Source organism: Antrostomus carolinensis, unplaced genomic scaffold (genome assembly GCF_000700745.2).
Source record: "Antrostomus carolinensis isolate BGI_N321 unplaced genomic scaffold, ASM70074v2 scaffold1770, whole genome shotgun sequence".
Taxonomy (NCBI): Eukaryota; Metazoa; Chordata; class Aves; order Caprimulgiformes; family Caprimulgidae; genus Antrostomus; species Antrostomus carolinensis.
Genome location: NW_010288857.1, coordinates 1 through 14047, shown reverse-complemented (window position 1 = coordinate 14047; position 14047 = coordinate 1). Strand labels below are relative to the sequence as shown.

General features: G+C 41.1%; 1 protein-coding gene across 1 annotated transcript; it reads right to left on the bottom strand.

Moving 5' to 3' along the window:
• Window positions 1-1748: 1748 nt before the first annotated feature.
• LOC104524760 (glucose-6-phosphate exchanger SLC37A1-like) lies at window positions 1749-11624 on the bottom strand (the record flags this gene model as incomplete). Its single annotated transcript, XM_010167737.2, has 8 exons — window positions 1749-1801; window positions 4057-4154; window positions 4709-4787; window positions 6277-6350; window positions 7154-7202; window positions 7877-7962; window positions 9664-9726; window positions 11534-11624. Coding segments are annotated over 8 exons (593 nt in total), but the record flags the coding sequence as incomplete, so codon positions are not given.
• Window positions 11625-14047: the final 2423 nt, after the last annotated feature.

Sequence of the window (14047 nt, the reverse complement as noted above, 5' to 3'; positions counted from 1 at the left end):
CTTTTGGTTCCGAATTTGAAATTCACAGCCACGTGAAATGAGCCACTTGCAAGATTTCTGGTTATTAAGGCCCTGATCTGACAACGACTCCCATGTGCACACACCGGCACTGGGAGTACCCAAGAGAGATCACAGAGATCACTGCGGCAGTGGGCACTGAAGCAGCTCAGCTGTTCAATCCTGTAGTGCTGAAGTACAACAGCTCACTGTTCTCTGCCATCCCAAAGGAACAACCTCTCATTACAACCCGCCCTAAAGGAGCAGCACAACAATTACATGACATTTGCACAACCAGTTTATAATGCCCTGAAAATCATCAGAGTCCTCCACTGGAAATTCTGACTCATAATCTGCTTTTTGTTGCTTAGGACTCCTTTTTTGCACAATCCTAATTGAGGACTAACATCCACCCAGAGAGTCTGTGAAAACTGCTAACTGTGGTACACCACAACAGTAAATTCCATTTCATTACCAACCAAAAAGCTGGATGTTGTCCTTGGGATTAGAAGTAGTACTGTAGTTAAAAACTAATAATATGGTGAGGTTATTGTCTGAGCAGCTTCAAAATCCTAATGGCAGTGCAGCTTAATAACCTGGTATTGTCCTCTATAAAGTGATGCCCTCAATGTGTGCAAGATGACATAAGGGATACATACTTTGCTCACTGACACTGGGACATTTCACTGCTAGACTGTTACGATTTCAACTTCCTTCTGCTCTTGTTTTGACTTGGTTTTGGAGAATACACTGTTCGGCATTTTAATTAAAAACATCCTATTGAAAGAAATAAAAAGGCACTTGGTATTTCTCTTTGGCTCAGTTGAGGCGCGCTGCTAAAAACCTTCCCAAAGTTCCTGTCTCTTCATCTGATGAATAGTTGCCATCCTGAGGTACTTATTCATGTGCAAAAATAGGAGCTTTGGGGATTTACCAGTTGCATTTCTCACATTGCTTCCAATAAACGTGCAAAGTTCTTCACCAAACAGAATCTCTTAAATATAGAATAATGCATTCCATGAAGTTGTTTGTTTGTTTGTTTTCCAGGGAAGAGCTCTGATCACTGACACAGTCCTTATTCCAAATCTGGTCTCTTAGCTCAGTGTTCTTTAAACCTAGGAAAGAAGAGCAATCAGACAGGAAAAATTGAGGTGCGAGGCATAACAGTCACTAACTTCAAAATGCAGGATCCATTCCTTGCCACGCTTTTTTCTATTCTCTAACCATTTTACTTCTCCAAAGCTGGAGCCAAGAGGTCCACATTAGATTTTTCTTGGGCAAGTGTAACCCTGTTCATTCAGTGGATTTTTTTATTCCCCCTCAATTCAAAGCACCGGAGTGTTTTGCGTCCCCTTTTCCTTTTAATCCTTCCCATTTTCCATGTTACATTTGAAATTACTGAGGAACACAGAGTAAGCAGTTGAGTAGCTACTTACTCCCCACCCGCATGCTCCATAATGAAAACCAGGAAGATTACATATTTGGGGAAAAAAAACCCCAATAACTAAGACTGTAGTAGAGAAATATGTTTTCAGGTGCTTTTCAAAATAAGATGTTCTAAAGAAAAATGCTCATGGTTTGAAAACATCAAAACGAGATTACTCTTTTGAAGCAAAATTAAACCAGAGATGGACATGCAGAAGCCTTAACGCGTTCAGTCTACATCTACCCCCCTAGATATTAGGGGGTAATGGTTTAGTAACGTGGTTTTAAACTGTTATTAAAAAGCAACAACCATGCATAACACTTACAGGGTATGATCTGTGTTACACCGAAGTTCCTTCTGAATAAGACGGAGTAAGAACTGTAAAAACAGCCACAGTATCTGTGTTAATATCTATGCAGATATACAAATAAGCTAAGTTTCAGGGTAAGATGTACACCTATTCAAAGAGTTCCTCATTTGAAACATTACCCTGTAATGCTGAACTCAGGAACAAAAAATTAAAGATTTACAGATGCTCAATGTTTGGAAGAGGAGCTTTCACAATGAATAGGCAAGAGAAAGATAACTTCCTTTTTGCAACTAAGAGATCAATTTCTTCATAAAAACCTGAATGGCTTTCCAAAGTTACTTTACCAGCAGACATGTATAGAAACCAGCAGAGGGAACCCAAGACTTCAAGAAAATATGACAGAGAAATTTTGGAGCATAAAACTATTTTCGCTGCTATTCTGAAAAACAGCTGTGTGTGAAAAACTCGAATTGCATAATTAGTTAAGATGAGTGAAGTCAGTCATGTTTACTTATGTGTGCAGGATTTTAAAAGTGCACTTTCCAGTGCACTTTAAAAGGTGTACTAAGATTTTACAAACAAATTTGATGACTTTCACGTACATTAAAGACAGAATAAGAACTTTCAGGGTTCCTCAATGTTACAGGTTTCCTTATCCTCAAAGTCTCACTGTTATAAATGGAAGTTTCTTCACTTTTATAAGTATTGGTGTTTTGAGAAGTTAAATCTAACATTTCAGAGGTATGCAAGTGGCCAAGCATGACAGAACTGAATATCACATAAGAGGCTAAAGCCCCTCCAGATATCTTTGATGAAACAACAGTTGAACACAGGCATATGCTGTACTGTAAAGAACAGTAAAAGCAGAACAAGAGTTATAAAAAAACATGATTTATTACAACAGCACAGAGTCAACCCTCTGAGAAACAGAGCTTTACAAAGGCATTTTAACTGATGCTGTAAAGAAATGTGGGTTTTTTTCATTTGGTTTTAATAAGTATATAAAAGAAAAAAAGCAGAGCTTTAAATCTACTTGGGAAAACTACAATCTCCCAAACCTCACTCTGCAGCATGGAATATCTAATACTGAAAACAGCATAAATCAGCACTTTTAGAGATGTTGACTACCAGTGGGAACATACTTCAACTATTAACTTACCTAATTTCCAGAGATTTCACATCTTAAACGTGGAAAACATTACTTTAAAGTATAACTTGATCTTAGAAAAAAAGCCTCAATAGTAACTCAAAGCAAGGATTTCTGCTTTTTTTTTAAAGAGTGATCTGACATTCCCAGCACTAGCTTCTCTGCTGGAGCACAGACCTCAGTGCAACACCGTGCAGGCACAGGGTTTTGTCTGGGCACAGCCAGTAGAGAGGAAGAAGTATTTCTGAAGTGTTTCACAGTAATCCTGCTCTTTCATGAGCACTTCCACGCAGGACTTCAAAAGGAGAGGATAAGCAAGTGACACTTCAGGACATCTCTGAGGTAGTCACTCTGCATTCTGCTCTGCTGGAGAACAAAGCTGGCGCAGACACCTGCCAGGGGAATCTGTGGCAAACGCAAAAACGTTCACCTACAGGCTAACCTACAGGTGAGTCCAGCAAGATCAACTTCAAAGGTACAGCAAGACTTGCCTTGCCTCATCTCGTGTTGTCTTTGGTCTTTAAAAGCAAAGCAGGGCAAATCAGAAGAAAAAAAAACCAAAAAAAAGCCATCCAACATACAGGATCTCAGACGGGAGACAAAAAAAGAAAATGGGTGTGCTTTGTACCAAGCCACCACGTGTGTGTTGCACTCCTTCTCCCTAAACATCTGCTCCTAGTTACTGTCAAAAGTTAAGATGTCAGTTTTTCATCTAACCTACTACAGCAGTTTTAGGGCCAGTCTGGAGAATGTGATGTATTAACTTTCAACAGCTTCATTATTGTGGTGATTTTGGTGATATAGCAACGTAGCAAAGCATTTGTTACCACTTCGCTAAACTGACTTTAAAGAAAACAGAAATAATTATTCCGTGAGTGGGAGCCAAGGCATCTTCTAGGTGTAAATAATTATGCCTGCTGGAGTCTGCTCACCCAGCAATTAACAGATGTATATTTGCTCAGAAATTGAAGTGCATCAGAACTAATCTGCACTTTTGATTAAGATTAGATGAGAATTTCAAAGTGAGCAACTTCACTCTTTAACTGGAAATTTCCTACACAACTGGAAGTTTCTTATAAGATGGAGTATTAAAATTGCAAAAGGAAAATTTGCATTTTGAGATAGTTTAGCACAAAGGAAATACATGGCAACTAAATAGTATTTTTAGAAACTTACTAGCAAGGCACATGCATCTGCCATCATGAGCATGTAAAACACGTTGTTCCAACCAGATGGAGAAATAAGACCAGCTAAGAGAGGCCCCAAAGCTGCACCTAAAATATAATACCAATATTGTCAGAATGATGCCATGAAAGATTTACTATGCTGAAAGACAGTTATTCTGAGTTAGAATATTAATTTCTCCACCTAGTTAACTTAGTATTACCTTATGTAGGAAAAGGTCCCAGAAAGTGCAAAACAATACTGGTACAGCTGCAAGCCAATGGGAACCCTAACACAGGGGAAACTGGAAGACTAGAAGTTTGAGAAATGCCATCCTTTAGCTTAACAAAATGTCCATCCAGTATTAAGCTGAATCCCACTCCACATTCCAGTGCCAAGGGCACGAGTAAAACATCCCTGAACTCAGAAACAGCCCAATGACATCTACTTTTGCTGTCTGTGCCCAGCATCAGTCTACCACCCTTTTCCTCCCTCTGTTCTCTCAGGTGTGGGACCACTAGAGAGGTTTAAGGCTAAGTTTGCTCTACTCCCCATTTCCAAAGCTGTACTGAGTCCTGAAAAAATGTGAAGAGCCTAGTTTCTCAAAGGCCCTTTGTTTTAACCTACCACAGCTAAGGCAGACTACCTTGTAGATCTGGCTTACCTACAGATCCTGTTCCGTCGATGATCGCTGTCACTGTGGACAAGGCTCTCGCATTCCCTTTCAGGCTTTTATGGGTACCCTAAAGTGACAAAGGCTGCTTAGAACCACACTGAGTTGAACTCAGAAAAAGTCCTTACAATGGCAATTTAGCTGACACCCCTTCACGTTAGATGTACATTGTGAAGTTGCCTTAAATATCCTAGCACAAACCATTTATCACTACTTAAAGAAGCCTTCTACCCCATCAACCTGTTGCCTACAGCATTCTCCTTTATTCAATCATGTTATTTAAATCACAGGAGCCAAGCAGCTTTCTGTTCTGCACACTGTGGATTCAAGCAACGAGGATGGCGCTTCAGCTTTGCGTTATGCTGCAAAGCTGTTTCCAGAGCCATCTTTTCTCCTGCTAATATGGCAAAGCTCTGTGGAACCACAAAATAAAACGGATTATTGCTGTGACAGGAATACTACAGTACCAGGACCATGGATATATACTGAAATGCTAATTCCGAGAGTTCTTGAGCTAAAAGAAACTGTTCAGTCCCAATTTTAGAAGCCAGGTCTTCAAAACAAAACAAGCAATAAAGGGAGCGACTTAGTGTAAAGATAGAGAAAGTGAACAGTTTAGAAAACTGCTAATAAGGGACAGTCCTTTATCTCCAGTACACTGAGGAGAATTCAGTAAGGTAATCAGCAATTTGTCAGATGTTTGGTTGCTGACATCTGAGGAACAGGTTGGCAATTTCAATCCTCTTCCCAAGGGCCACGCAGGGATCTTGCAATGCCAGGCCCCACCCTCTAGATAGCAGCCCCTTCAACAAGGCTAAGGATAAAATGGGGAATGTAAGGTGGCTGTCTTTGTCTTGCCAAGACCTCCAGGCCAAGGATAGGGCTCCAGAGGACATTTAGAGATTTCTGTCCTGCTCCTTTTCCTATATTTAGTGCATTTGTTATTAAAAGGACTTCTGCATTTGCTTGGTTCCTTAAGGAATGAGGACCTTTGAAAGCAACCTTCCAAAGCCTACCTAATGAAAGGTACCAGGGTCAATGTTTTCACATGGCATCTGTGACTGACTGACCTCATCCAGGTGGAAGTGTCAGCAACCAGAGTAACTGTGCCAGATAGGGCAGAGGGTAATGCGGACAAAAGTAAAGGTATGTGTCAGGTATAGTGTTCTGCACTGACGGGAATGAAGACTCCAGCTCATCCCTCACAGATACAGCTACTCCCCTCATTTAAAGATGCAAAGGATAAAAAGGGAGAAGGTACCTGTACAGAGACTTGGCCTTGCATGCAACCTTCATTGGGCTGTCATCTACAAGATTTGGTCTGTCTTGTTAAGTAGGCAAGAATAATTTAGAAGCCTCTCACAAGCATGACACTCGTTCATACTAATACACAAATTCTAAAACAATCTCAATGGCAGAGTTCAACGCTGCCTATCCAGCTCCTTATCCCTTTGCTTTGGGACAATGTAGTCCCTTTACTGATGACCCTGAAGAAGTCAAAGGGCTCTCTCTGGAGGCCAAAGCTGCTACACAGGAAGCAGAGGGGAAGCCATACTCACCAAGTCAGCAGAGACAGCAGTGGTGATCAGTGCATAAGGGCCATTCACCAGGGCACCACTGATAAGCAGCATTACTGTTGCAAGTGGGACAAAAATGGAAAATGTTGAGTTGGTTGAATGATTGTTAACTATAGCAACAGGATACATCATAACCTGGGCTTCTCAATAGGTTTAATCTTTCCTTGGCTCCCCTGGCCCCATTACAAAATTAGGAAAGGGGGAAAAGCAACATATGTTTGTATCTCCCTGCAATGCTTACTCCATGACATGAATTCTCAAATGCAAGAGGAGACAGGGCTGAGTCAAAAGGAACTTCCCAGGGCCTTTACTGATCCTGGCAGGTCAGAGAAAGGGAAAAGTCTGACCAAAAAGACCCTAAGAGCAGGAGTTGTTCACAGGGAGCTACCCATAAGTCACTTCTCTGCTTGTACAGCACCAAGCACCATAGGGCCCTAAAATTTAACAAGGCCTTTAGGCAAACGGACACTACTATCAGCACCTGTGCTTCAACTTCTGTTTTGAGGTATTAGACAGAAAGACACAAGTTACTTCAGCCTAAACAAGTAAAATTAGTGCTGCTGTCAAAAGTACTAGTCTTTAAACACCTCTGACAGCCTGTGCTGATGCAACAAGCTCCAGAAAGATGACTAATGATATTAACTAAATCACTGTTCTCATGCCACCCCTTACTTATTCCCTAGCCTCCTTCCTTAACCCATAAAAATTCTGCAAGACAAAGTCTAGGGAATTTGATTCCATACTTCCCCCTCTCTGGGAAAAAATAAAATAAAAAGAAAAAAATAGGAGGAAAGCATCAAAGGATCATAAATTAAAAGTTCACATAAACCCAGGCAGAAAAGAACTTAAAAATACTCGCCCACAGTAGCCTCAAGGCCCATTTTACTGATTGCAGAGAACATGTACAACTGCAAAGACAAAAAATCAAGTGTGTTGAATACCAACATATGTACTAACCTTAGGTTACCCATTTTCCCCATTATATCTTAAAAATTATCTTAGTTGGCATTATGTGAAAGCTAGTTCTAGCATCCTAGGTTTTACTAAATGCTTCAGACCACAGCAGGATTGTTGTTTGATCAGACAGAGGAGGGAGATAAGGGAACAGATAAGGGAGATATGATCCGATTCCTCAGTATGTCCTTTCAGAAGAAAGAGCTGTGTTAGGAGACCACTCCATTTTAAACTCTCCAATTGTGAGCTGCAACACAGCACAGAATACTGCTCACAAAATTATCAAAACTTAAAGAAAAATGCAGCTCATATGTCCAACTGCCAGTTTACCAATAGTTACAGCACAGAAATTTTAGTCTTTGAGCAACTAAAGTTCTGGCCAGAACAGACACCAAACAGTGACAAAATTTCCACATAGCCCCTGTAGCAAGCACTGCACTAGACTTGCTTGCTTGTTTAGTAAAGGCAGCCTAAATGTCTATACTTGCTCACATGCTCAACTTTCCATGCCAGCTTTTAACCTGGCCTGAACTCTTTATATCCAAGTTAGAAGATGCTATTTGCAGAACTTCCCAAGTACTGCTGTCAAAGTCTCAGCTGCAGCTGTAAGAGAGGGGCAAACTCTTACTGTAGGTGCTGCAAGCAATAACATCATTCCACAGGTTGATGCCCTCTTCTCTAGCTTGTCTGAAATCAGGCCTGCCAAAATTCCACCTGAAAGAAGAGATAGGTGTGTGAGGAAAACACTCTGCACGTGTTTAACACAAAAGACATCAGTTATACTTAATGAAACCCAAGCCATATTAAAACAATAGGATAGGACTTTTAATGTCTGCTTATACACAGCAGCACAGAACATGAGACCGACGACATAATTCGCACTTAGCAATATCCTCATTAACCCAACCAGTTTTGACTTCGAAGACAACACAAGCAGACAGTTGTTCTTCCTCATTGTTTAGGCCAACCAAATATCCAAGATGACAGGACAGGGGTGGAACAGAGATTGAAGAAATATTTAGAAATCATTGTTCTGCTGCTTTTGAATGCAAAGAGCCTTTTCACCAGGTGCCACGTAGCCTCACTGCTGGCACTCTGGAATCCAGCTGTGCCCAGCTACTCACTGGTCTCAACTCCTCATATGCAAAAATAAATTTGGCTCCCGAGTGCTCCATCCATCTTGCACTGCAACCAGGGGAAATGAGCCATTCTAGATCCTGGGACAAATGGAATACTTGTTTTTCTCTCCAGGCTCTTTACTGTTCTCTGTTTCTTGTGTTTGCCAACAACTGTACACAGAAGTACTAATCAGAGCCTGTGGCAGGAGGGGGCTGGAAGGCCTGAAGGAAACTGCTGCCAAAACGATATAAAGGGAACTTGGTATGGGGAGAAGGAAGTTCTCTGGATTCTCCAGATTCCTAAATATCACTGGGTCTGCCTCTCCCTTCCCAGCTGCCCATCTCCAAAGTGCTCACATCCCACTTGAATTTAAATGTAAATGCCAAAGGTTTAAGCAGCACACAGCACCTTAATTTTGCATTCACAGTAGAATAAGATGCTGCTGAAAGAAGCCATCCACATCTCTAAGGTACTACTAACTCTGGCTTCCAGCTAACTGGGATGAAATGAGCAATGAGAAATGGCAGAAGTCACATCCAGCACAAGACTGGAACAGTAACTGCAATACACCTTGACACCTGCATCTTGAACTACCAGGGTCACGTAGCTCTTGATCCAGTGAAACTTCTCCAGCATAAGTATCATTTTCCAATAGCCTGACACAGGGCTTATTTCCATAAGGGAACTGGGGGAAATGGAGGGGGACGCAGGTCACGCAAATCAGCTGGGCATCAAGATGATGATGCTTGTTTTGTTGTGAGCTATGCTGTCTGCAAATTATAAAGGAGTAGTCTCATCCTTATTACTATTACAATCTCTCAAGTTTATCACATACAGTTATATAAGGCATTAAGAAAAAATACAACAAAAAAACCCCTCCACAAAACACCTGTGGCCATTTGCCTCTGTGCTTGCAAAAAAAACAAAACCAAAACAAACCAAACCACAACTGTACAAGCCAAGATAGTTCTGTTATGTCAGAGTGACAAAAGGAAGATACTTCAACAGGTGGTGTGACTAAGACTCATAGGCCAGAGCTGATGGAGCTAAAAGATTCCTTAATATTTGGCTCTTACAATCTGTACTGGACAATATAATTGGCTCTGCGAGTTGTTCAATTTGAAGATATTTTGCTAGGTTTTCAACAACCAATCCAGCTCTCAACTTAGTACCTTTACTGCCACTCTTTTCAGTGGACATAAGGCACAAGGACTAATAATATAGGTAAGCTGTGCAAACCACAGCTTTTCCTAAACTGGTCTGATAAAGGATGAAATATTGATATATAAAACTTACCAAAGATTCCACCGACATCAAACAACGTAGAAAGGTCCCCTGCTCTTTTGGCATCAAGATGTTCTAGTGATAAGATAAAAACTCATTTGTCTCATTTCCAGACTACAAAACATAGAAATCTCAACACAGTCTTGTCATGCTGAGGTAAAGGTGTCTTACAGCAATATTGTTTGTTCAAAGGAATAAGCTACCATACCCTGTCATTGTATATGACAAACAAGAACATATCATAACTGGGTATCAGGGATACAGTCTTTTGAATGCAATTGCACTCATGGCAGGACATTTTACCACTTTAATTATAGATACAGTCTAAGCAATAGAGCAGCTGATTGTTAAAATTTGGACTAACAATATTCCCATTTGTGAACAGACAGATTTATAAATGGTTAACAAACACTCCCGAGGCTCTTTGCTCTAAAAGCACAATTAGCGTACATTTGGATCACTAAGAGAGCCTCACCCTGGAGGTCTCCATCACGTGACCAGTAACATTCATCATGAAATTATGTCTGGCAACCCTGCTTGGCACAACATGTGCTGTGCAGTTTATAGAATCACAGAATGGACTGGGTTGGAAGGGACCTTAAAGATCATCCAGTTCCAACCCCCCTGCCATCAGCAGGGACACCTTCCACTAGACCAGGTTGCTCAAAGCCTCATCCAGCCTGGCCTGGAACACTTAAACACTTATGGGGACTATGAAGAGACAGTGATTTCCTTAACTCCACTGTGTGCCATGGGCAGTGAAGATCACTGTTTGCACATACTTACATTTAGTCTAACGTAGTTACTGATATGCTACAGGGTCAGATTTCCAAAACTACACCAGGAAGTTGCACAGCCCAGTCCTATTGTGGGAAGTTTCATATAAGTTTCAAAATAAGCTGAATTTCTAAACCCTTTGGTGGGGTTTTTTTTGTTTGTTTTTTGGGGTTTTGGGGGCGGGGGTTGTTGTTGGGTTTTTTTAAGTCCCTGAAATACATTTGAAGGAGCAGTATGTGCTAAAACTGTGGTCAGTGGCACTACCACAACCTCATCAACACCTGCCACAGCACAGATAGCAATACTGTGGTAAATATCTTTAACCTTTCTATTAAAAGCTTGCTGCTTTCAAGGTACCCAGTCCTGCAGGAGCATTGGTTATTCACACTGTCTCTCTCTGCTAGTTGCTACTGACATACTCGTCCAGCACAGCTTTTTTGTTAGCTGGGGGTTTAAAGGTCACATAAGAACTCATAAGAACATGAATTTCTCTGGCTAGGGAAAACTCCTTTCTCTACACGCTACAGCACAAAGCAGTACTGAACACATAAAGGAGCATACATTTTAATGAGGCACTTCAATCATGTGAAAACACTATTGGAAAGTAAGCCTTTTTGATTGGTTTGCAAGAGCCAAAGACAGAATCACAGAATGGTAGGGCTGGAAGGGACCTCTGGAGAACATCTAGTCCAACCACTCTACCAAAGTAGGTAACATGTGGAGCAGGTCACACAGGACTGCATCCAGGTGGGTTTTTAATATCTCCAGAGAAGAAGACTCCCTCTCTCTGGGCAGCCTGTTCCAGTGCTCTGTCAGCCTCAAAGTAAAGAAGTATTTCCTCATCTTCAGGTAGCAGACACAGCATTTATGCTTTGAATTGCTGAAGATAAGCCAGATTCTTTCTTTCTTTGTTTTGAGAATGCCCTCACATGATACGAAATTCATAAAACTGAGAAATATGGTAGTTGGTGACTTACAACTCACCTGCTACTGTAGCAAAGAGCCTATTTCAGAAGCAGTAATGTTTATTTTCTTATTTATTTCAAGCTCACATTTCCATACACTTTGTAGTCATAATTCTCTATCCCCTTACTGTGATACTTACCTACATTTGTGATATAGAGGGGAAGCCAGAAGAGGAACGTATAGCTCACCAGCTTTGCAAAGAGAAGACAAAGGGAGAACTCAATGACCCCCTGGGAGAATAAAGAAAATAGGAAGTTAGTATCTTGACACAGGCTGCTATTTGCTTTCAAAAACTATTATGAAAATGGTTTCTAAGAAGCATTTAGGCTTTTCTTTTCCTCTCAAGAATTCCCAGGAAGGATTCTTCCCCTGAGAGCACAAAGCTTACAATCAGATCAAACTGTGGTATTTTACTTACATGTTTTTTCTTCTCTCGATTGTACTGAATTGACCAAAGAGAGAACACTAAAATAAACAGGAAGGATCTGATACTGTTTGGGACACCTGCATCACTTATTTTCCTCATGTAAAGAGTTTTTATATAGCTTTATAGCAGGTTTGAACTGTATTCCAGAGAAACTGGCATATTTTTGTATTCTGTAGATCCCTCTTTCAGATGGGTCTAAGATTTCTCCTATATGGTTTAACTCTTTACAAAAAGCCAGTTAACCAGTATGACACAGTTCAAATCAGTATGCAGTAAGAGCACACTATAAATAAGGCATATACCTATTCAAAAATACTAATTTGTTCCATCCTTTTTTCTATTGGGTACATGAAAAGCACACTTACTGCACAGAGCTGCAACTAAATTGCCAAATTAAACTCTCTTAATTCCCCTGACCATCTGGTATCTTTTTGTTTGAAATTGGATTTTTTAAATCCCTGGTACAGAGTACTGCAGTTATCCACATGGACAACACACAGACACAGCTGTCTCTGCTTCACATACAGCTGTGACCCTTCCCAACAACAGGCAGGAAAAATACCACAGAGATTACAGGTGACAGCAGCAGCAATTTTCCTATCCGTTACTTCCACTTTGCCACAGGAACAACAGTTGAGACAGAGGATCAGACTGGACAGGATGAGAAGACGCAGGAATTCAGTGGTTGGGTGCTGGGGATTTCCTCCTCTACCTTTACACCTGGTCCACATTAACTTGCATATAATTCTACTTGTGCAACCTACTGAAGCTGCCAGGCTGAGAGGACAATCAAGGATGACAGTTCTTGACCCAAAGGAAACTTCCTTTCCTTTTACCAGGAGTCCAAATGTTTGGGCTGTATGAAACTTCTCAATATAAGCCATACAAGAAATTTTAAAATGAAAGCTTTTAAAAACAACATTGAAGAGTGTAAAAGGGAAGCCAAGGAAGGAAGTTCTGATGCAGAGAAATGCTTATAGATTCAGAGTGCTACTCCATCCTTAATACCCATGTGTTATTAACTAAGACAAGTGAACTTTTAGAATAGACTTTAGAATATAATAGTTCAGTTGGAAGGGACCTACAACGACCACCTTGTCCAGCTGCCTGCCCACTTCAGGGCTGACCAAGTTAAAGTATGTTAAAGTGATATACCAAGGCCTGGGTAACAGGTCCAAACTAATTGCTGACCTCAAGACAGACCCTGCAAAGACTGTATTTGTTATAACATTTATAGTGCAGCAGCAATCAGCAACTTTTTAGCAGCCATCAGCAGAAGTAATAATACATGTAATCAGCAAATGTCCTTGGTTAGGATTGAAAGAGATGGTGAGACTGGACAGGTACTAGTTGAGAAATATGTGACTAAAACCGCAAGGACAGAAATAGTCCTTGGATTCCTCCCTAAGGACTGGCCAGACTTTGGGCAGAATCCAGCCTGGAAGATAAGGTGCCAGATATTTCCACACAAAGAAAAATACAAGTCATCCTGACTTGCTGACTTCAATAATTAAGCACTATAAACCTGGGCCCCCATGCAGCAACTCTTTGGTGGCCTCATCTGTGGGTGGACACACTGCGCAGGACTTCCCAAGTGCTGAGGAGAGGTTCTCCTAACCCTCACTGCTCCGGGGCACCCCAGCAACTGTGGGTCTGGATGATGGTAAATAGGGCAATTGGTGATGGATATTTCTTAATCACTGTCACTAACTTTATGTAGTAATAATTAGGTGCATTGCCTATAATTTTGTGTTGTTGCTTAGCAATACAGTTAGCTTATTCTGTTGCTCACTTTATTATTCCTTTTTTTTTTTTTTTTGTAGTACCTCAAGATAATCAGTAAAATAAGCTTACTCTTTTGGTTGGTGCTGGTGTCCTTTCTGTCTACCCCTGCTAATTGTTAAAACACTGGGCAAAACATAAGGGCATTGTCCATATGCCTCTTAAACACTGACTGGTTTGGGGCATCGACCACCTCTCTAGGAAGCCTGTTCCAGTGTCGGACCAGCCTCTCAGTAAATAAATGCTTCCTAATGTCCAGTCTAAACCTCCCCTGGTGCAGCTTTGAACCATTCCCATGCATCCTATTACTGGATTCCAGGAAGAAGAGCTCAGCACCTCCCTCTCCACATCCCCTCCTCAGGAACCTGTAGAAAGCAATGAGGTCGTCCTTCAACCTCCTTTTCTCCAAACAAGACAAACCCAGATTCCTCATGCCTTCCAGCC